Here is a 22,291-nt window from a genome sequence, read left to right as displayed (position 1 = left end):
TGTACAATAATTCAAATGGGGAGAACCCCATAGAGGCTTGCGGGACCTCTCAAACTGCAAATAATAGGGGCTCGAGCCTCTTGTCCCAATTTCGAACGTCTTCGTACACGAACTTACGAATCATATTTTTAGTGTCTAATTAAGTCGTTTGACCAAGCCGTCTGTTTGGGGGTGATAAACGCTGGTCCGAATCAATTTAATCCCCAATCATTTGTACAGTTCGTGTAGTGTGCATGACATAAACATCATGCCTTGATCAGTGAGTTTCTTTCAGAATCCCCACTCGGGAGATTATTCTGAAGAGTGCCTCTGCAACACTGCGTGCTGAGATGTTGCACAGAGTTACTGCTTCCGGATATCACTTTGCGTAATCCACCAGAACCAACGCAAAGTGATGCCCACGTGCTGTCCGCTCTAATGACCCGACGAGGTCCATACCAATTTGTTCGAAGGGGACCTCGATCAATGGAAGGGGGTGCAATGGCGCTCTTGGGGTGGCCAGCGGATTCACCAGTTGACATTCACGACATGCCGCACACCACCTGCGGGCATCCCCGTGAATGCCTGGCCAATAGAAACGGGCCATTAGACAGTTCAGTGTTTTTTCCTGCCCTAAGTGACCCACCATCGGATTATATTGAGCCTTCTGGAATAACATTTCCCGACGGCTCATCGGTACTAACAGTTGGTTTGTATCTTCCTTTGTCTGAGCGTTCTGTGACACTCGATACAACCGATTCTTGATAATTGAAAAATACGGATATGCGGGTGCAGCGTCTGGCTGTAGGTGCTGACCATCAATCACTTTCACATGGTCAAAGGCATGCCTAGGGGTCTCGTCTTGCATCTGCTCCAAAGGGAAATGCCCTGCAGGGAATCTTCCACAGGGCTGGGGAAGCCGAGACTTCCCCCTCCCTTGCGTCATCCTGAAGCTAAGCTGACATAGATGCCCCGGCTCCGCCTCCCCAGCCAGTGAATTGCAAACCACACACCGAGACACTTAATTATAGGACCCATACACACAAATTTCCCTCAATAACATAGTAAATGCCGGGCAATTCGTACCCAAGATTAGTGGATGGGTGAGGTGGGGACTAACACCCTTGACACTATGCTTTTGTCCCCGAAATTGAATGATGACCATCACTAACGGGTAATCGTGAATATCCCCATGCACGCACCTTACCTTCACCCACAGGCTTATATCCAAAGCCTCGGACTGAATCAAGCTTAAGTGAATGGAGGTTTGATTACAACCTGAATCCACCAAGGCTTGATATATACCCCCCTTTATACACACCGGTATCTGGTATGCTCCTGCTTGATCGGGGGCGGCCTGTGGCGCATCAGGGACCCGGACCAATGTCTCTACCTTCATCATGGGGCATTGGTCCTGGAAATGCCCAGGTTCCCCGCAGCTCCAGCAGAGCAGCACAGACTTCATGCCCACACCCGCGACAGCAGATTCACCAGCTTGTGGGGGAGAATGGAGAGGATTAGAGGAAGCCAACGGGATGAGCGGCCCACGGGACCGGGGAACGGGTTTTGGTAAAGGAATTCCCCATTTCCAGGGAACAGGAATGGGATGAGGGGGAGGGGAGGAGGAAAGAAGGGAGAGAGAGAGAGAGAAGAGGGCTCACTGGCCCCTGGATATGCCGCCATATGGTCCGCCAGCCAGCTGGACCGCCCCATCCTGCAATGCCGGTCAGTGGCACTGGACCCACTCCGCTGTCCCTTTCGGTAGCCGGGTGATGAACTGCTCCAGTACCACCAGATCGAGTAGCTCCTCGGCATCGCGATCTTCAGCCAGCATACACCCTCGGCAGGCATCACAGAGCTGTCGGGAGAAGGCGAACGGGTGGCCGTGCTTCCCAAGCGTCAATGTCCGGAAGCACTGGCGATGCTGCTCCGGGCTACGGCCGGCCCGCTGCAAGATGGCTCTTTTCAGATCCTCGTACACCAGGAGGTTTTTGACTGGAAGTTAATGGGCCATGAGTTGGGCTTCCCCCATCAGCAGCGGCAGTAGGCGGACCACCCACTGGGAGTTCAGCCACTTCCACATCTCCACCATCCGCTCAAACAGCTCGACGAAAGCCTCAGGGTCATCTCGCGGTCCCATCATTCAGTCAGTTCACAAACCAGTCTAAATAATTAATTTGCAGATTTGTCTGAATCAAAAACATTTTTAAAAGTGCATGGAATTGTATGGTATTGATGGAAATTTATTGGTCAAAAAGGGTGGGAACCCTGATCAAGGCAATTGTTGTAATTGCCCACATTGTCTGTAACACTATCTACATTGCAAAGTGTCATAAGATATTAATCATACATTGAGAGTAGTGACAATACAGTAATATCATGTTGTGGATTTGCATGTGTTGTTGCAGGTGGTTGTGTTACTGTCATGTTCCTCAGAGTAATGACAGCTTACCCCGGTACGAGACCTGTCAGGTGTTTGGCCGCAGTCTGCTGAAGTCCATCTTCACTGTCACACGCAGACAATTACTGGAGAAGTTCAGAGTGGAGAAAGACAAACTGCCACCAGAGAAACGCACTCTGATCCTCACACACTTCCCCAAGTATGATACATCACTGTCCCATAGTCACATACTCCATCACTGTCACACTCACACAGTCTAATTGTGTGTGTTTGTGTGTGTGTTAGGTTTCTCTCTATGTTGGAGGAAGAGATCTATGGAGAGAACTCCCCCATTTGGGAGGCAGATTTCACCATGCCAGCCTCAGAAGGGTCGCAGCTGGGCCATCAGACAGGTGTGTGTGTGTAGGAAAGGGAAGATTTAGGGCATTTTCACCCTTGAATTGCTTGCTTGGTCCAAACTAGCATCAGATGGATATGTTTTTTTTAACTTTTTTATGGCCAATGCAGGTACTGATATCTAGAGAGCAGGGATGCTGATATATAATATAATTTAATGTTAGCAAATAAGATGAACACAATTTAGATGCACAGGTAGGTGTCTAAACCTGCTGGGCATTATTGCCTGCCACACCTCCTGCAGTGCCTTCAATTGTCCAGCGGGCCATAAGCCGGGAGCAACCCATCGCTGATGTTTTACCCCATTAATCCCGGAACATCTCCTGGTGGTTTGGCAGTGGTCAGGGACGTCTCCCTGCCACCCCCCTCAGCTGGACACCGGATCCTTTCCAATGCTTCTCATTCTTGCATTCCCAACAAGACATTCCTCCTCTTCTTTCGATACCCACCATGAGCAGACCTACCCTACTCCAAAGCCCTCCTCTCTGTGAGAAAATACAAGCTATCAGACTACGCCTACCACCCGTCAAATGTCTATCCTTAAACCAATACCCCAACAGTAAATAAATAATAAATAGAAGAGGGCCCAAAACTGAGTCTTGTGGAACGCCAGTGATAACTTGTGATGATTTAGATCTAACATTTTTGAGTTGTATGAACTGAGTGCGACCAGAAAGTTACGATCGAAACCAAGACGGGTGTCCCCGTAATTCCAACTGAGACCAGCCTGTCTAGGAGGATGTTATGTTTCGTATCAAAGGCTGCACTCAGATCAAGAATAATAAGTATAGACAGCTGACCAGAATCCGCAGCCAACAGCAGATCATTAGTAATTTTGACAAGTGGTTTCCATACTATGATGTGGACGGAAACCCGATTTAAATTGTTCAAACAAATTATTAGCTGAAAGATAATCAAACTGATGATGGTCTTTGTTTGCCTTTATTCTACACACCACAAGGATCTCTTCCAGCTTTCACAGCACCTGATCATGCTGCCACCTGTACCGTCTTTGTGCCAAGGCGGTCTTGCACTCAGCCAAAATGTGTGCGGATTTTCTCTTGGGGCCTTACAAAGGGGACAACTTTCCTCTTTGCCATACCACAGAGACAAATTTCCAGGGCTTTGAAGAGTATCATAGGTGGATCTTATTAGAAAACTTAGCCTGGCCTGTGGTGCCTTCCACAGGTCAGCCTTTCCTAAAACTCTATCAGATGTAACCTCCCATACTGTTCAATGCCCTTGCTGCTGCTGGCTGACTGCTCTAATCATATAACTTTCCTCTTCCATCCTAGATACTTCTGTCACTACCATGGCTTTTCTCTGTTTTCTAGAGGCTCCTGACAACAGTTTGAGAGCCATCCCCCATCCAAGGTCTGCTCTTCCTGATTGGGTTCTTCCAGCAATCTCTTGTTGTTTCAGCCTTGAAACCGCCCTGTTTACAACCTTCTCTGCCTTCCAAGCACTGCCTTGTTCGAACCTAACAGACTGGTCTGTCGATTCCCTTAGTTCAAAGAACATTCTGATCTTCTTCTACTTGTAGCCCATGGTGATGGACTTTAGTGGTAGTTGTAAGGCATTTCCTCCAAACAATCCCTCATCTGAAAGACGAGGAGGCAAACCCAGCCACTTCCTGATATAACTGTTGGCCTTTATGTCCATCCTTGCCACTGCCGCTGCAGTGATCTTACACATTTTAGCAGCTACATCAGGCAATGATACAGTTAAAATTGGTAACACCAGACCTTGTATTTGCCTGGGAGATGACAATGGTCTATCTTATCCAAGCGCTCTTTCAGCTGTTTCAGAACCAACCCTGCCATGTGTTTATCTGAAAGATCTGCTGTGTATTCTCTCCCTAAACTTCAAAAAGGATGCTCTGCCAGCAACGGGATTCTTTCCCCATCCACCTCAAATGATATCTGTGGCTAACTAATGAAAAGGCTACAAGATTTTGTTGGATTAATCTTCATCCTGGCCCATACCAAAAGCTCTTCCAGCCTTTTTAAGAGTCTATTTGTACATGCAGCAGTCTGGAGGATTCTTGAGGCATCATCCACATAGCCATGCAGTGCTGGCAATCTCACCCCATTTTGTGCACAGATTCCTCGGGCCATCTGTCTGGCACCAATTAGAATGATCTTGAATGCAGGTGTGAACCGGATGGGAGAGATTGAACATCCCATCGCAGTTCCTTTTTCTAGGTGCTGTCAACTAATTGTGTACTCCTGTGTCGTATGACATATTTTCATGTCCCCATAATAACTGTCTACCAAGCTCATAATACATTCTGGTACATGGAGAAACTCCATTGGATCGCTGACGAGATGGTGTGGAAACTATCCATAGGCATTTGCCAGGTCCAGCCAGACTACATGGACGTCTTTCTTGTCTCTCTTGGCAGACTGCATCTGCTCCCATATTATTGACACATGCTCCACATACACCGGAAAACCTGGTACACCTGCCTTCTGGCAGCTTGTGTCTATGTATCCATTTTTATGAAGTAGTCAGACATCGTCCTTGCTAACACTGAAAATAAAATCTTTCCCTCCACATTCAGTAGAGCAATACTTCTAAACTGACTTATGTTGGTGGATTCCTGTTTTTTGGGTATGAAGATGGCCACTGCCCTTAGCCATTTCAAGGGTATGCACTGCTTCTTCCAGGCAATTCTCAGTAGTCTCCATAACAGTTTAAGAACTGTCGGGCACCACTTATACAGCCTATAACCTATACGGTATCCCATTCAGGCCGGGGCTGAAGTTGGGATATATCCGGGGTAGCCGAGCGAGCTGTTTTTCTTGGGATCACCAAGTTGTTTTGTTTATGTGGTCTTCATTCCACACCTCTTCTTTTCCAAAAACTTTCTGGCAAACTTATAAGAATCCTTGATAAATGTCATCCTCTTATTCTCCTTTTTTCTCCATTGTCGAATTCTCTCTGCCCTTCTCAAAACCGCTAACCTAGCCCTTATGCCAACCCACAATACCTTTTAAGCCTTCATTCTCATGCTCTTCTGCTCTCCTCCATGCCTTGCAGAGCTGCCTCCACTCTTTCACCAACTGAAGTATTTCCTTCTCTCTTCTACCCATCTCTCTGGGCCCACTCTTCCTCACTAAAGCTTCCCTAAATCTACCTACGCATTCTTCATAAACAATGTTACTAAACACGTTAAACTTGATCTCCACCCTTCCACTGAGTGTATTTTCCAAGATGGAGGACAGGTCCTGATCTAGTCTGCTCCATGCTTCATTATCATTGGATCTTGGCCAATTGATTAATTTCCTTATCCCTGGCTCCTTCTCACTGTTTTGCCTTCTCTGTTTTGTCTGTGGGTTGATGGTTGTATCCTCCTGTGGCTCACCTCGCAGGCTAAACTTGTGCTGCTGGTGGTACAGTTCTTCTTGGTGCCCCTCCACAACAGTGGATTCAGTAGTGCTGTGGTGCTAAACCAGGTTCTGAATCCTTCTTGTCTGACCTGCTGCTGCAGTGCAAGGTTGTGTCTGGCTGTTCCCACCACATTTCATCCTTCCTTGATGAATCCGCAGACCCTTGTAAATCGTTACTCTTATCCACCAGCAATTGCATCTCCTAAGGATCCTTAACTCATTAACAATGGTCATTACAGTAGTGTTCTTAGAGTCCATCCTAATTGGTCTATCTTCCATCCCACCCCTTGGAGAACCACTGGGCTATTTTTCTTGTATTGTGCACGTAGTTGGTTAGGGTGTCCCCTGTATGAGGACCTGGAGGTAAGGTAACTAGCCTGCCCACCCCTCTGCAGACCTGCCTGCAGTCAGTCAGTCTTTCCTGACTGTCTTCCAAAAATGCTACATTTAAATTAATGCTTATTTGTTTTACAATACTTGAAAAACTGAGCACAATCTAAGGTTGTCAGTAGAGTTTGGAACTGACTCTAGGCAGAATGACCACATCTGTTAATAAGCCAATCAGGCACATTTATAATGATCATATTTGAGATGATAATCTCAAAATATCTAAATGTGAGCTGGCATTCAAGCTACTGTTTACATTTTGTACATCCTCCCTCTCTCCCCCTCTATTAGTGCTCAGTCCTGTGGCGGTATCTGGTTCTCCTCTCAGTAAGGGCAGCAGTGCTTCTGTTCTGGTTGGGTCAGTTTTGGACTCGGCCTCCTCTGAACCCATAGCTGGTAAGTAGTAGGGATGCACTGTCCAATACCTGAATCGAAATCGGCTCCGATACTGATATTTTTAACCGGATCGGATGTCGTTTTGATGAGTCTGATCCAAATTCGATACTGTGTGTTAGTCATGGTCGTTACTGTCAAGATCCAAAAACAGCATAAAATAACAATAAAATCACCAGTAAAGCAATCCATATGACTTGTCCATTTTATTTAAAGTCTCTTGAAGACATATGATAGCTTTGTGAATCGCAAAAGGCTGCATTTAATAAATGATATAGTCTACATGCACAGTCACACACACACACACACACACACATAGCATGCACAAGCTGATGACGTACTGCTGTTTTCAGCTCTCAGCGCCCAACACAAACTACATCTCAAGATGTAGAGGCTCGATAGTTCGTTTTGCTTATAACATACATTGAGGTGGGAGCTGGAGGAGCAATTCACAATGTTTTGAATGACAAGTATATTAAACTACTGTGTGACGTTATATTTCTACTGAAATTAATTACTATTGTATAATAAAATTGTAATATTTATTATTAATGTTGTTGTTAACAATAATAATATTTTTATTATTTTATATATATAAATTACAATAATATTTAAGTTGACTGGGTTTAAAAAAATAATAACTGAAAAGTGGACTGATATACTATGGTCCTATGGTCTGAATCCAGTCTAGATACAAGTTGAAAAAATGTTTAATGAGAACTGGCTTCTTTTCTTTTGAAGACTTTGAGGAATAACTGTAAATATTGCTGCTGCATTTATCCAGTAGGCTGTTTAAAAATAAAGTTTGTTCTTTTAAAAGCTACACATTTTTATTTAAAAGTTTTTTGTTTTCTCTATATTATTCTGAAATAAGTTTTACACAGTGATGTATAGATATTCTAAACTGACTAAGAATAAAACAACACTGGCATTAGATCGGTATCTGCCGATACTGAGAGTTCAGGTATCGGAATCCGATCAGAGGGGAAAAAATGGTATCAGTATATCCCTAGTGAGTAGATGCATCTTCACTCGTGCACACTGCATTATGACATAATGCTAAAAGAACACTTATTAACGATTCTATCGCACCATATTGTTCTTTTGATGTGTGATGTCACATCTGACAAAAAGTCATCAGTTTAGGAGAGAAGCGAAAGCTTCCCGAGGCCTTGACGTTGGAGGATGCCAAGCGGATCAGAGTGATGGGCGACATCCCCATGGAACTGGTCAATGAAGTCATGAAGACCATCACAGACCCCGCTGCCATGCTGGGGCCAGAGGTCAGAGTTCATCACACCCTTAAAATTTCTGAATTTAGTTAATGGATTATTTAATTATCATAGGCTTTACAAAGTACGTTTTACGAATAGTGTAACAAGTCTTCAGCACACCCCTAAAAAAACGCTTTTAAATTTTTCAGCTGGATAATTTTATTAGTATAAACTTTATATGGACATAACTATTTGGAAGCATTCAATACTCTAGAATGTCATTGTATGCCATGGCATTAAGATTTGTTCTTCACTGGCCTAGTCAAACCTGTTAATCAGAAGGGTGTGTCTACCTTTATTTTTTTCATCTATTCTTTTTCTTTTTTTCCTTTTTTTTGCCATTTAGTGCATGTTTGAAGAGTTAAACTAATAATTTAGAGATGGGCAGTGTTTTTTTAGTAATTTTGTAGTCAAGTATTCTAACACACAAAAAAACAAGTAATCGATTAATCGTTAAAATGTACATTAAAAATAACAAGTGTGACACGTACGTGAAATTTATACTTTGTTTTATTCTCAAATGTTACCAAGAACAGATGCAAAGCAAGATACCTTCAACAAACTGTGCTCTTCTTTTGAAAGAAATTAGTAAAAAATGAGGAAGGCAAATGCGGAAAGGAATTTCAATTTGCGATATTCGAGTAACGTTTTCAATATTCGACTAGCTGGTGCAAAACAAGTAGTCGATTACTTGTGCACATTCCTTAAATAAATACATTTATTGTAAAACTAATTTTCTGGTCACACTAATAATTTTTTGTCCTGGTTTTCCAGACCAGTCTGTTGTCAGCTAACGCAGCACGTGATGAGACGGCTCGTCTGGAAGAGAGGCGAGGCATCATTGAGTTCCATGTGATTGGTAACTCTCTCTCTCAGAAGTCCAATAAGAAGATTCTAATGTGGCTTGTGGGCCTGCAAAATGTTTTCTCCCACCAACTTCCCCGCATGCCCAAAGAGTACATCACACGCCTTGTATTTGATCCGTAAGTCTGCAGTGTGTAGTAACCTCTTACCTTTCACCACTATCTCCCTTTATCTAGAGAGCCCGCTCTTTCCTCCACCTTTATCTGCTAGTGTGTTATTTTTGGAAGGTCTCAGGGTTTGGTTTCAGTTTTCATGTAACGCTAACCTCTCACCCAGACTCTGTTGACCCTGTGCCCTCTGTGTGACTGCAGGAAGCACAAGACTTTAGCTCTGATTAAAGATGGCCGTGTGATTGGGGGGATCTGCTTTAGGATGTTCCCCACGCAGGGATTCACAGAGATTGTCTTCTGTGCGGTTACTTCAAATGAGCAGGTCAAGGTAAGGAGACATACACAATGGAAACTGAATGGCTTCTTTGGCTCTATTCCAAACCATAGTGAGCTGCCTACATAGGCAGTATTTGTAGGCATCATAGGTGCACTACAGACTAGGGATGTGAGAGACTAGTCGATTAGTCGACTAAACGGTTCTGATGCTGCTAGTCGACACTGGAATTATTAGTCGGTTAATATTTCCCCCCATTAAACTGTTCAACATTTTTACACATTTATCTTTGGCTTTATATTTTTACAGAGGCTTCACTTAAATTACTGTCATATTAATGTTACACATTTGAAATATAATTAATAATACAAATTTTATTTAAAAAAGAAGATATCTGGAGCAGATACAAAGTTTCATTTCACCTCAGGCTGCGTGTGCTTCTTCCCTCTCTTACTCATGGCGCGTGCAGGAAATGTCCTCACGCAAAACAAGCAAACTCAGCAAAGTAGTTATGAAATCACTTCGGTGGTGGTGCGGGAAGCGGATTTCCAAATCGTAGGCTTAAAAGTCGCTATGGATGTTTTCACATTTGAGTCTTCTTTAAAGGGGTCATGTCATGAGGAATCAAATGTTACTTGATATTTTGACATATAAGAGGTCTTTCTACTATAAAAACATGCTGTAAATTTCAGAACTCAAAACTTAATCCCCAGTGCAATAAAAGCGTCTTTTGAAACCAAGCTGCCAAAATGCTGCCGCCTCTACATCCGTATATTAGTGATGTCACAAAAGAGTACTTATTAATTCATGACCACCTCTACAGCAAAAACATCAATGCCTACTTTACATCATTGCACACTTGGCCCCGCCCAGTGGGGGGACAAATTGTGAAGAGAGAGTGAGAGAGCAGGATATAGGCCTACTGCTCTGCCTCTTATTGTTTTGTGCATAAACTTCTCAACAAACTGTTCTTTCACCCATCTGTGCTATTTATAATTGTTGGTGTATGTAAACATGCACTAGATGGACGTCTTTGACCGTTCTGATGCATTTCCGGTGATGTGCACCTCAGTGTAGGATGATACTGGATGTGTGCATCTTCAGAGTGCTTTGGACTATGTATGTGTGTAATGTGGATTTGTCATCGGCATATTTCAGCGTGGATTGCATGTTTTGTCAACTGATATCAGCTTGGATTGCTTGTGAACCAGTCGTAAAGCGATTCAAGCTTTGCCAAGGAATTGTCATTGAAGGATGGGGCAGTTAAAAACGCTATTGGACCCGGGGCTGCATGATGTTTGCCAATCAAAACAGTGGGCATTTACATTGACATTTGAAGGAGGAGCTGAGGCCAAAACCCAGTGTTCGGACAGAGATCATATATTACAAAATTATGATTGTTTTGGTGAAAAGAAACTTCACTAACAATATCTGTGGACCTCAAGGAAGATAATAAAACTAAAAAAGAGCATTTCGTGACACCTTTAAGTCTGTGTGTGCTTGTAAGTTATATTTTCCACTGAGCAGGCTTTTTCTTTTTGTTATTAACATTTTTATTGATTCATAAATTATAAAAAAACAAAAACAAACAACATATATATATTGAATCAATCACTTTAAACATTAAACCCCCACTATATCCCCTCCCCCTACCAAACTCCCACCCCACCCTACCCCCCCCCCCCCCCCCCCCCACGAACGCCCCTGTGGTTAATAGAATACAGACACAAAAAAATTAAAAATAAAAATTATCAAGCATAATAAAAAAAATAAAAAATAAACTCTCAATTACTCCCTCCACCGCCCCTCCTCGAGATTCCCCAAAAAATGCTAAGTAATTGCCCCATTTCTTATTGTAAGAATCCCTAACTCCCATCCTTCTGCTCGACCCCTCCTCGAAGCCAGCCACCCTCCCCATCTCCACGCACCACTCTGGGAATGAGGGTGCTCCATCCGACTTCCAACTCCTCAAAATAACCTGCCTACCAATCATCACACTGGTCAAAACACAGTCCTTCATGTACTTATCCTCCAAATCCATGACCTCCCCATCTCCCAAAATACAGAGTCTGGGGCAGAATGAGACCCAACACATCACACACAAAACTTTGCACCTTCAGCCAAAATTCTTGGATCTTACGACATGGGTGGTGTCTCCATCTTCAGAATGGCATCGCCAGGAGATGGGTATGTCCTTAAGACCAAGCCTATACAATCTAGAGGATGTCCAATAAAATCTATGTAAAATCTTAAATTGCATAAGGCGAACCCTTGCATCTCTAGATGCTGACTTGACGTTTTTTAGAATCCTAGCCCACACTCCCTCCTTCAATAACAAATTTAAATCTTCCTCCCATAATCTTTTGAGAGAATTAAAGCTCCGTCCCCCAAACTCTAAATTAGCAAGGAGTAATAGACTTATGCCTCATGACCCTTCCCAAAAGCAGTAATCACCACTCCCAGAGTATCTGCTGCTCTAGGGGGGTGCGTGCTGCTCCCAAAAACAGTGCAGAGCAGGTGGCGCAGCTGTAAATACTTATAAAATTGAGATCTGGGAATCCCAAAATGTTGAATCACATTTTCAGAAGGTCTCAATACTCAAAACGGGACTTATTAATACATAGTTTAGGGTCCAGCCATATGCTCGAGGCTACGTTTAAATAAATATCCAAGTTAAACACTCTGGACACCTTTGTCCATATCGAGTGTAAATGCGAGATAACGGGGTGTGACTTAACTTCTCAAATTAGTTTGATAGAAGGGCTTTGCATTGGTGAGATAGGGTCAAGAGCTTCCTTTTCAATACAAAACCAGGGAGGGGCTCTCTCATGTGGAAGCCACCAATGAGCCAAATCTCTGAGACCAAATGCATAATAATAAAACAAAATCTTAGGTAGGCCTAGCCCACATTTGTCAGTCGGCCTATGTTACTTGTTGAAATGTAACCTGGGACGCTTTCCATTCCAAATGAAGGACTAAGAGATGGGGACATCTACAGGGAGAGATTGTAGTAGGTAGTTGAATTTTGGAATACAATTCATTTTAATAACATTAAACTTCCCAATCATAGATAAATGTAATGAAGCCCACCTGCCCACATCACTCTCAAACCTTTTTTATTAAGGGGTCAAAATGAACTCTAACTAAATCACACAAATTTGCTGGGAATAAAATACCCAAATACTTGATGCCCTGTTTGGGCCATTGAAAGGCGCCCGGTTGAAAAGCCGTTACTGGGCAGTACGCAGTCAGAGCTAAAGCTTCGGATTTAGACCAATTAACTCTGTATCCTGAAAATTTGGAAAAAGAATTGATAATTCTGTGGAGGTTAGGCATAGATCTAGTGGGGTTGGAAACGAATAACAAAATATCATCTGTGTAAAGCAGAAGCTTATGCGCCACACCTCCCGCCGTCACCCCTGGAAAATCATCCTCCTTTCTTATCGCGGCTGCTAAAGGTTCCAGGGCAAGACAGAACAATAATGGGGAAAGAGGGCAACCCTGCCAAATGCCCCTGTTCAGAGTAAAATATCTGAAATTAATCCATTTGTTTGTACTGCCGCTACAGGGTGTCTATAAAGTAACTTAATCCATCCAATAAAAGTATTTCCGAACCCATATATTTCCAAAATCTTAAAAAGATAATCCCATTCCACCATATCAAATGCCTTTTCGGCGTCAAGTGAGATGGCAGCAACCGGAGTCTGATCATTCGCCACTGACCACATGATATTAATGAAACGCCTAATGTTGTCAGAAGAGCTGTGGCCCCTAATAAACCCCACCTGATCTATATGTATAAGAGATGTCATAACTTAATCGGTTAGCCAGAATTTTTGCCAGTATTTTTACATCTAGCTGGATCAGGGAAATTGGACGGTAACTCTTACACTCGCTTGGATTTTTGTCCTTTTTAAGAATCGGACTGATCCGGGCTTGTGTCATGGTTGACGGAAGCTTTCCATTCTTTAATGATTCCATATAAACTTCTAACAAAAGTGGAGCCAGTTCTGTAGCATAAGATCTAAAAAATTCAGCGGCAAAGCCATCTGGCCCTGGAGCCTTGCCTGTAGGCAGGGTATTAATTATCTCGTCAAGCTCCTCCAAGGTTATCTCAGAATCAAGAGACTTTTTTTGCTCAGTCGTTAGTTTAGGGAGTTCTAATGGTTCCACAAAATGTTTAATAACTTCATCAATAGACGAAGACGTGGAACTATAAAATCCAGATAGAATTCTTTAAAAGCATTATTAATATCAATGGCCGAGGTAAATATTTCGCCACCAGCAGATTTCACTGAGAGAATGGTAGAAAAAGACTCTCTCTGCTTTATAGATCTAGCCAAAAGCTTCCCTGCTTTGTCCCCCGACTCAAAGTATGACTGTCTTGCCCTGAATAACCAAAAACACTACTTTCCGCGACAAAATAGTATTATATCTGTATTTCAAATGGGTCAATTCTCTGAGGCTATCAGACGACATTTGGCGCTTCAGCTCTGCCTCGGCACTTTTAATATTCTCTTCCAACTCCACGAGTTCTCGTGCTTTGGATTTTTTGGTGAATGAGGCATACTGTATGATCCGACCCCTAAGAATTGCCTTAAGTGCCTCCCAAGCCATGCCCACAGAGGATACTTAGGACCAGTTGGTCTCCATATAAACATAGATTTCAGTCTTTAACATTTGTTGGAAATCAGGATTTTGCAAAAGGGATACATTAAGGCGCCAACTATATGATTTCTTTTTCTCCGTATGTGGCAACACCTCTAAACTCACCAGGGTGTGATCTGAGACCAAGATATTTCCAATTGAGCAGTCAACAACAGATGAAATGAGGGACTTGGATATATATATATATATATATATATATATATATATATATATATATATAAAAATCTATTCTAGAATAAATCTTATGGACTGATGAAAAAAAAAATGTATAGTCCCTACCAGATGGGTTCGAAAGTCTCCAAATATCTGCAAGACCAAGATTTTTAAACATCCTGTGAAGCGTCAGTGTTGCTCTAGGGGGCTTACACACTTTTGCTTCACTATGATCAAGGACTGAATCCATCAACAGATTAAAGTCTCCTCCCAATATTATATCATGAAGGGTGCCAGCAGCTTGCAACATCCCTTCAAGATCTATAAAACAGTCCTGATCATCAGCATTAGGTGCATAAATATTAGCCAAAATCAACCTTTGTCCCTGAATTTCTCCTAAAACAATAATGATTCTTCCTAATTTATCTTTAATCTGTTTGAGACATTCGAATTGTAGATGTTTACTTATCAATGTAATGACTCCCCTGCTCTTACTTGAGCCAGCACTAAAGAAAACATGCCACCCCATATCTTCCCAAATTTTTCCGCTTCTTGAAGAAACACTATCATATTTTTTACGCTTAAGAAAAGAAATAACCTTCCTTCTTTTTATGGGGTGCCCCAACCCATTCACATTCTATGTGGAGAGAGATAATCCACTTATATTAACAATTGACATATTGATATAATAGAAAAAATAAATTGTGTGTCAAAAACAAGATTATAAAGACCACATTCCCCATTAGAGCAACAATAAAACCCCGAACTTCCCCCTGAACAAAACAAACAGGAAAAAAAGAAAAACGTGCGCATTAACCCCGAGCACGACAGCGCCAACTGGCGTCAATCCCTCTAAACTCAAAAGGTCCATGTACGCATACGAGAACCCCCACGACAACTTTGCCATCGGATTGCTCATGTCCGGTGCTTCTGCACAAATTTTGTGAGGCAAAATTACATAACAGAAAATACTTTGTAAAACAGACCCCAGCCAACAGCCAGAATAAACACAAAGAACGTGTAGATTCATTCACAGAACTGTCTTGAAGGTTTGTTCCTCCATAAAACAACTTCCAGCTGATATAAAGCCTTTAAGTTTCCTCGGACAGCCAAACAATTGTTCAGTGAGCCAGCTGTTATGAATGCAGCAGATGACATAATCATTCTAATGTCCCTTAAAAATACTCCACAAAAACAAACTCCAGCCGCTAGAGAGAACCAGCACAAAAAGAAACAAAACAGGCATCCCAGTTCCTCGGATGATCAAGAGCCAAACTCACTCGGAGGCTGCATAAAAAAGTACATCATGACTCAGCCCGTCAACTTTATAAAAGACGTCCATTATGTGAGCATGTAGATATTTTGCGGTTATCCATAGTGTTCATTCTCAATCTGGCTGGGAACTTCAGTGTAAAAGCGATCTACCGTCAATGCAAAAGTTTCTTGAAGGAGTCATGCCACAGAACAAACTCCAGCCGCTAGACAGAGCCAACGCAAAAACAAAAATGGCGCCCAGCTTCCTCAGAGAATCGAGTCACTGAACAGCGAGTCAGTCCACTAATATAAGAAACATCAAATGGCTTACTCACTCCATCTAAATACTTTGCTGCCGTCCCTGGTGTCTGTTCTCAGTTTGGCCGGAAACATCAGTGCAAAAGCGAACTTCCTTTGATGCTAGGGTTTCTTACAGTCCTTGAACCGATCGCGTTTCTCTCTAGTCGAACTCTCAAAGTCCGGGAACAAGAAAATATTGTGACTCTTCCAAGAACGTTTTCCTTTGCTCCTCACCTGGCGCAACACGAGATCTTTATCGGATGATCTCAGAAATTTGGCCAGAATTGATCGTTGCCTGTCTCCCTCAGCAGATCTACGAGCCGGGACTCTGTGAGCTCGCTCGATTTCCAGTTTATGGCCTGTTATGTCGAGCAGGCTCGGGAAGAGCTCTTCCAGGAATTTCACCATATCTCTGCCCTCTTCATGCTCAGGAATTCCAACAATTTGTTTGTTATTCCTTCGGCTTATATTTTCGAAATATTCAAGTTTTTCCAAAATATGTTCTGTTTTGGACACGGGCGGATTAACGGATAATTCAATTTCCGACGATTCCAGATAATCGATTTGTTTCTCAATATCTGCGACTCTTGTGACCAACTCAGATAATTTTGTTTCCATCGCCGTAATCAATCAACGTATTACAGCGAGATCCTCCAAATCAGCAACAACCTTCATCAGCATCACCGAGATGTTGGACAGTTGACGCTGAATATCTTCTCCCAATGTGCCGTCCAAATCGAGTCCCCGGCTCGCAGGCCCGTCAGAGGCCTCAGCTTGAACACGTAAGTGTCTTTTAATGTCTCCCGAGTCTGAGGATTTTGACTTCTTTGCCATGTTTTCCTCAAAGTGCAAATATGTAACTGGGTGTATCGTATCTCACCGAATTATAACATGAAAATAATTAAAAAACTAGCAAAGTGCGCAGAGCTAGTCGTTCTCACGTCTGCTTCTCGCCTGGCGTTGGTATCCTTTGAGCAGGCTTTTTTAAGAGCAGGCTAGTTTCCTCAGATGAGTCAAGTCCCGTCTTTCACCGGACCATTTTGACGTATTATTTTGCTTTTGAGTAAGTAGCTTAGACAATGACTGTTTTAGGCAAGGAATGGCATTTTTTTATCTGCTGATTAAGAAGGCTATTTTCAACGAGGTGCCAACTGCTTAACGGGTTAAACTATAATTTATTCTGTGTGCACGTCATGTTTAGAACACATTAGGTTTATTTTAGGCTACATCATATGCCTGTTTTTTTTCTGTCCTATAGCTATTGTTTTTTACAGGTTACTCTATTGGTCCTACACTATTCATTCAGTTGTTTTCAATAAATATGCCTGTATTTGCTAACGTTGATTCAGTCAATGCGTGTGATGTCCTGTATTTAATGTAGTGATGATAATGCTAGGCAAGCACGTTGCAGATAAATGCCCCTTTTCAGCAGAATTTAACGTCAGATTTGGTATTTTAAATAAACAGTTTTTTTTTTTTTTTTCATTTTTTAATTATTATTATTTTTTTTTTTTTTTGTTTTCTGAAGGTTGGTTTCTTTTTCGACTAGTCGAAATCTTTGTTTAAAAGTCAGTGAAATTAGTCGTTCCGCACATTCCTACTACAGACATAAAGGCCGTTCCAAATCCTATGTTTGCATAGCATCATAGGTGTCCTTCATGGAAAAAAACATTCACAGACGGTCCTGCTCGACCCACTCCGAACAGGATTCAAACCGGCATCAGCCGTCATGGAAGGCGGGCGCGCTAACGAGGAGGCTAAAGGCTACAGCCCCTAGTGTCAGTCGCTTGCGCGCCTCTTGAGGCCAGGGGAGTGAGGTTTACACATTGCACAGCTTTCACGTACCAGCTGGCTCCCGTTACTACGTTACTACGCATCCAAAGCATTTTAAATCAAAAATTCAAAATTACATTACTTTACAGTAGATGTCCTATTTTAGTTAGAATGATTCCTTTGTAGTTAGCTGCCTGTATTTACCACGAGGCAACTCTTTAGTGTTGGGATAGTTCCTTTTGGTGCGTATATCTGTGTATGATCATATTTTTGCTTTCTACATTACTTTGGTGTCTTTGTTTGCTTTTTATTATTTTATATGTCTGTGTTTAGGGCTATGGCACACACCTGATGAATCATCTTAAGGAGTACCACATCAAACATGGCATTCTGTACTTTCTCACCTATGCTGATGAATACGCGATTGGCTACTTCAAGAAACAGGTAGGAGCTCCACCCACTCCTATACAGACTCTGCCCCTCCATCATTCTCTCCTGTCATCACCTTTTTCTCCACTGATCACTCTGTCTTCTGGCAGGGCTTCTCCAAAGACATTAAAGTGCCGAAGGCCCGTTATCTCGGTTACATCAAAGACTACGAGGGAGCCACGCTGATGGAGTGTGAGCTCAATCCCAGAATTCCTTACACAGAACTCTCTCACATCATAAAGAGACAGAAAGAGGTGAAAATGAAAAAGTCACTGCTTCTTTTAGCTTCATCCTGCTGTTGAAAGTAGTAACAGTAAATTGTATTGGTATTTATGTAATGGTGTTATATTTTAATGGTTTTACATTGTCCATGATTGGTGCTGCAAATATTGGATTTGGGGAGGGAGACTTTAACTGATGGAGACAATAGAGACTGGAAATGATTTGGGGAGAGAGAGAGAGAAAATGGGATTGTAACATGATGTAAGCCTGATTCAACTTTTTTAAGCACCAAGGCTCAGTGTGTCTGGAGTATGTCTGTGAACCGCTAGGCATTAACATTTTTAATTGTGATAAATTTGATGTTCCATTTTGTTAAAATATTAGCTCACTGAAAAGATGTTTGGGATTAAATAAGTGAATTAATATATAAATGAAACATCATAAATCAAGTTGTATGGGTGTATTTGAAATACTGGACATATTAGTGAGACTTATGTCTGTTTCTGTTCTCATGTGCTGTAGATCATTAAGAAGCTAATCGAGAGAAAACAGAATCAGATCAGGAAAGTGTATCCTGGACTCACCTGCTTCAAAGAAGGTGTGCGACAGATCCCTGTGGAGAGTATTCCAGGCATCAGTAAGTGTTTGTGTAGTCATGTCACATAGTGTGTATGATACACATCCATTCATAGATAATAATAGAATCTCTCTCTTCTCTTTCACACAAGCTCTCTCTCCCTCCTTTTTTTATTTAGGAGAGACAGGTTGGAAACCCAGTGCTAAGGAGAAAAGGTCAGAGGAATATTTATGGATATTTATTCTGAAATCATAATGCATGTGTGTATGTCCGTTAGATTGTTACTGCATCTCACCAATTATTTTACAGTGAAAACATGCAGTGTATCATAGTGTTATGAATTTGTGTATGTGTGTATCAATCTGTCTAGCAGTAAAGAGCTGAAGGATCCAGATCTGCTGCACAACATGCTAAAGAATCTACTGGCACAGATTAAAGTAAGAGGCCTGTTGTCACACATGCACATTAACTTAAACGCTTAACGAATATTCTGCTTGTACTCTCGCCATCTTCTAATCTGCGTTTCTGTGTTTAACAGACACATCCAGATGCCTGGCCTTTCATGGAGCCAGTGAAGAAATCTGAAGCCCCGGACTATTATGAGGTCATCCGCTTTCCCATTGGTGGGTTCTCATATAATTTGCATATGTGGTAATTTTATTGTAATTATTCTGAACAGCAGCTATTGAATAAGTTAATTCTTGCAAGTGATAGACTTTGTAAGGGTTGGAAACCGAGAACTGGTTCTTATTCATAACTAGTTTCATTTAAAAAAAAAAAAAAACTCGAATGCTGTTTTTCATTATGTTCGGTTCTACTAATGGTTCTTGAACATTTGCATTCATCCCCTGATGTGGACACTTTACTAAAATACTCTTCTTCAAGTACTAAAAGCATTTTATAAAATTATAGAATGTGAAAACGGAACCAGAACCAGGATTGTTTCATTTCTTACGATTCCCATTCCAAGAGTTTGTTGTGGGCTACACTGCCAGCTGTTATAAGTAAAATTGTATGCAGTTTTAACACCATTCACTTGCATCCATTTAAACTAATTTCCCTTTCTCTCCCCTGTTCAGACTTGAAAACGATGACGGAGCGTCTGAAGAATCGGTATTACGTCACAAAAAAACTGTTCATCGCTGACCTGCAGAGAGTGATCACAAATTGCAGGGAGTATAACCCACCAGACAGCGAGTACTGCAAGTGTGCCAACACACTGGAGAAATTTTTCTACTTCAAACTGAAAGAGGCCGGACTCATTGACAAGTGATGTGCATCCAGCCTATAATAAGGGACCAGTTAGATACTGTAGAGAATGTCATGACTCAAACAAACACAGATTTGTTCAGACGTAACATTTTGAGTGTGCACATCTAAACCTGTTTAAATGTGCTGCTTTCAGTTTCTTTGTTTCAAATATTTGCTCCATTATACAGCATAGTTGTAAAACACAAGGTTATATTAGTGTGTATTTGATTGCGGTGGCTGTGCATTAAGGGAAAATGGAAACTGAAAGACTGTTTGATGTGGGTGTTAGTTTAGATATAAATGACTGTAACCAGTTCTGTTCTTATTTCTGACTCTTCTCCACAAAACGAATGATTCATGTGAACCATTGTTGGCATCTGCTCTGTATACACAAACATTTGATCACATAATATAAGGTCTTATTCTGAGAAACTTCCCTGACCAGAAATGCTGCAGCCAAAGCCGGACAATGTTTGGCCTCTAGTGATGACGTCTAATTGACGTCACTGTGATGCCACCATTCTTTGCCAAAGCTGTTTGTTTGAAACAGCCATTAATGATATACAGTATGTGCCTATACACTGACTTTATCAGTACCAATTATGATACTGTATATCATCCTGTATATCATATGATATACAGCCAATTATGATATAAAGGATGTGCCTATTCACTGACTTTATCAGTATCAGTCTGAAAATGTGGAAAAAATGTCATTGATTTTTACCTTTTTTGAGTTGTGTTTTTTTTTTTTCTTTTTTTTTTCTTTCTTCAGAATTGACTTTAGTGGCTTTCATTGGAGAAATGACTGAAACTATCTCCAATTATTCAGCTCATACGTGACAGATAATTTCAAGTGACAATAGACAGTTTTTTGGGGGGGGGAAATCCATCTGTCACTGTCATATTAGCTGTTTGTTAATGCCCTTGATGAAGTGTTTATCTTTGTCTTCTTTAAAGGCTTTCAGCGTGTCATGACCTCAGGTGCAGTCATTCAGTAATGTATTCTGTGGTTCTGAATTTGCCAAGGTTATTTTGGAAATTATTACAGTTTTCGAAACCAGTGTACCACACAGTTGGGACCAGCAACACTTCAAACTTCATGCTATTTCCAGTTAGGTCGTAAATGCAAATACTTTCTCAGGCATAATGGAGAAAAACTCCAAACTTCAGAACTACAAATTTTAATTACTCATAATAACTGAAGTGTCATTAAAATACAGTATCTGCTACTACCTAAAAAATGTACAGTAACATAAACCATTATATCCAAATGTGCACGTTTTCTATGATACTGCATGTTCTCCAAGTTTACTGTTCACATAGAGGTGGCTGGACAGGACAGGTGTTCTGTTGGTTTGTTTTTCTATCTCTATTAATGGGCATATACTTGAATCACAATTTTGAGAAACTGCTGCAATGTTATTGTTTTATCAGGTTTCAATCTCGTTTTATACTGTAGAATGCTGATGACACCTCTCATGAAGAGGATGGGTGTGCTAGTGAGGGGTTGGCTGTGGTTACATTTTGGAAGATGCATGTAAATTGCAACGGTTCTATATACTATAATTATGTTTGTTTGGAAATAAAAACAAATTATGGAAGCTTTCTTGGCTGTGTTGAGCAGTGATGCAGATTTGAACAGTCCAGTCAGAGTGATGCAAATACTATAGAGATGATAGAATTGTGATGGATTGATTAGCAGAATTACAATAAAAATCTGTAATGCTACTAAGGATTTAGATTACTTTAAAATTTCAATATTGCAAAAAATGTAATATCAACCTGATTATGAAAATTGTTGAATGGATGCTTTTCAGGGCTTTTGATGATGTGTTTCTGCCTTATTTAGCATTGTAAATATAGCAAACTTTTTAAAATATTTAACATTGTAAAATAAAATATTGTAAATTTCTAATATTACTATTTGTGTTATTACCTTATGGTGATGGGGGCGTGGTCGTGTGTCTGTTAGCGGGAAAGAGGGAGTGGTGTGGCTCGTCAAGCTGGTTGGCATGATTTCTAACAGCTGTTTATCATCACAGTGATAGCGGAGAGACGCCTTAAAACAGCTGAACATGCCAGAGAAGAGAGAGAGAGAACGAGTGTGCAGCATTGGCATGTCTGTATGGGCCAGGGGTGTGTCAGTGCCCATGGCATGGGTAACTCGCACATCTGTGAAGACATCATTAAT

At 41.5% G+C, this 22,291-nt stretch overlaps 1 protein-coding gene across 7 annotated transcripts in view; it reads left to right on the top strand.

Annotated features, from left to right (window-relative positions):
* The window catches only part of LOC127450490 (histone acetyltransferase KAT2A-like), a 34,180-nt gene extending 12,163 nt beyond the window's left edge, over window positions 1–22,017 (top strand). For 4 of the 7 annotated variants that reach the window (XM_051714655.1, XM_051714651.1, XM_051714656.1 and 1 more), the window contains 13 exons: window positions 2,388–2,579; window positions 2,666–2,772; window positions 6,847–6,951; window positions 8,083–8,231; window positions 8,997–9,205; window positions 9,398–9,524; window positions 17,952–18,062; window positions 18,158–18,301; window positions 18,792–18,906; window positions 18,998–19,061; window positions 19,217–19,283; window positions 19,385–19,469; window positions 19,926–22,017. In XM_051714655.1, coding sequence (XP_051570615.1) covers window positions 2,388–2,579; window positions 2,666–2,772; window positions 6,847–6,951; window positions 8,083–8,231; window positions 8,997–9,205; window positions 9,398–9,524; window positions 17,952–18,062; window positions 18,158–18,301; window positions 18,792–18,906; window positions 18,998–19,061; window positions 19,217–19,283; window positions 19,385–19,469; window positions 19,926–20,119 — 1,669 coding nt within the window. In that variant the 3' untranslated portion in view covers window positions 20,120–22,017. The remainder of the gene's footprint in view (window positions 1–2,387; window positions 2,580–2,665; window positions 2,773–6,846; window positions 6,952–8,082; window positions 8,232–8,996; window positions 9,206–9,397; window positions 9,525–17,951; window positions 18,063–18,157; window positions 18,302–18,791; window positions 18,907–18,997; window positions 19,062–19,216; window positions 19,284–19,384; window positions 19,470–19,925) is intronic. The other 3 variants (XM_051714652.1, XM_051714653.1, XM_051714654.1) reach the window with 3 other exon arrangements.
* Window positions 22,018–22,291: the final 274 nt, after the last annotated feature.

This window comes from Myxocyprinus asiaticus, chromosome 13, assembly GCF_019703515.2.
Source record: "Myxocyprinus asiaticus isolate MX2 ecotype Aquarium Trade chromosome 13, UBuf_Myxa_2, whole genome shotgun sequence".
NCBI classification, from domain to species: Eukaryota; Metazoa; Chordata; class Actinopteri; order Cypriniformes; family Catostomidae; genus Myxocyprinus; species Myxocyprinus asiaticus.
Note: the sequence above shows the minus strand (reverse complement) of the source record. Positions and strands in the feature narration are given on the sequence as shown.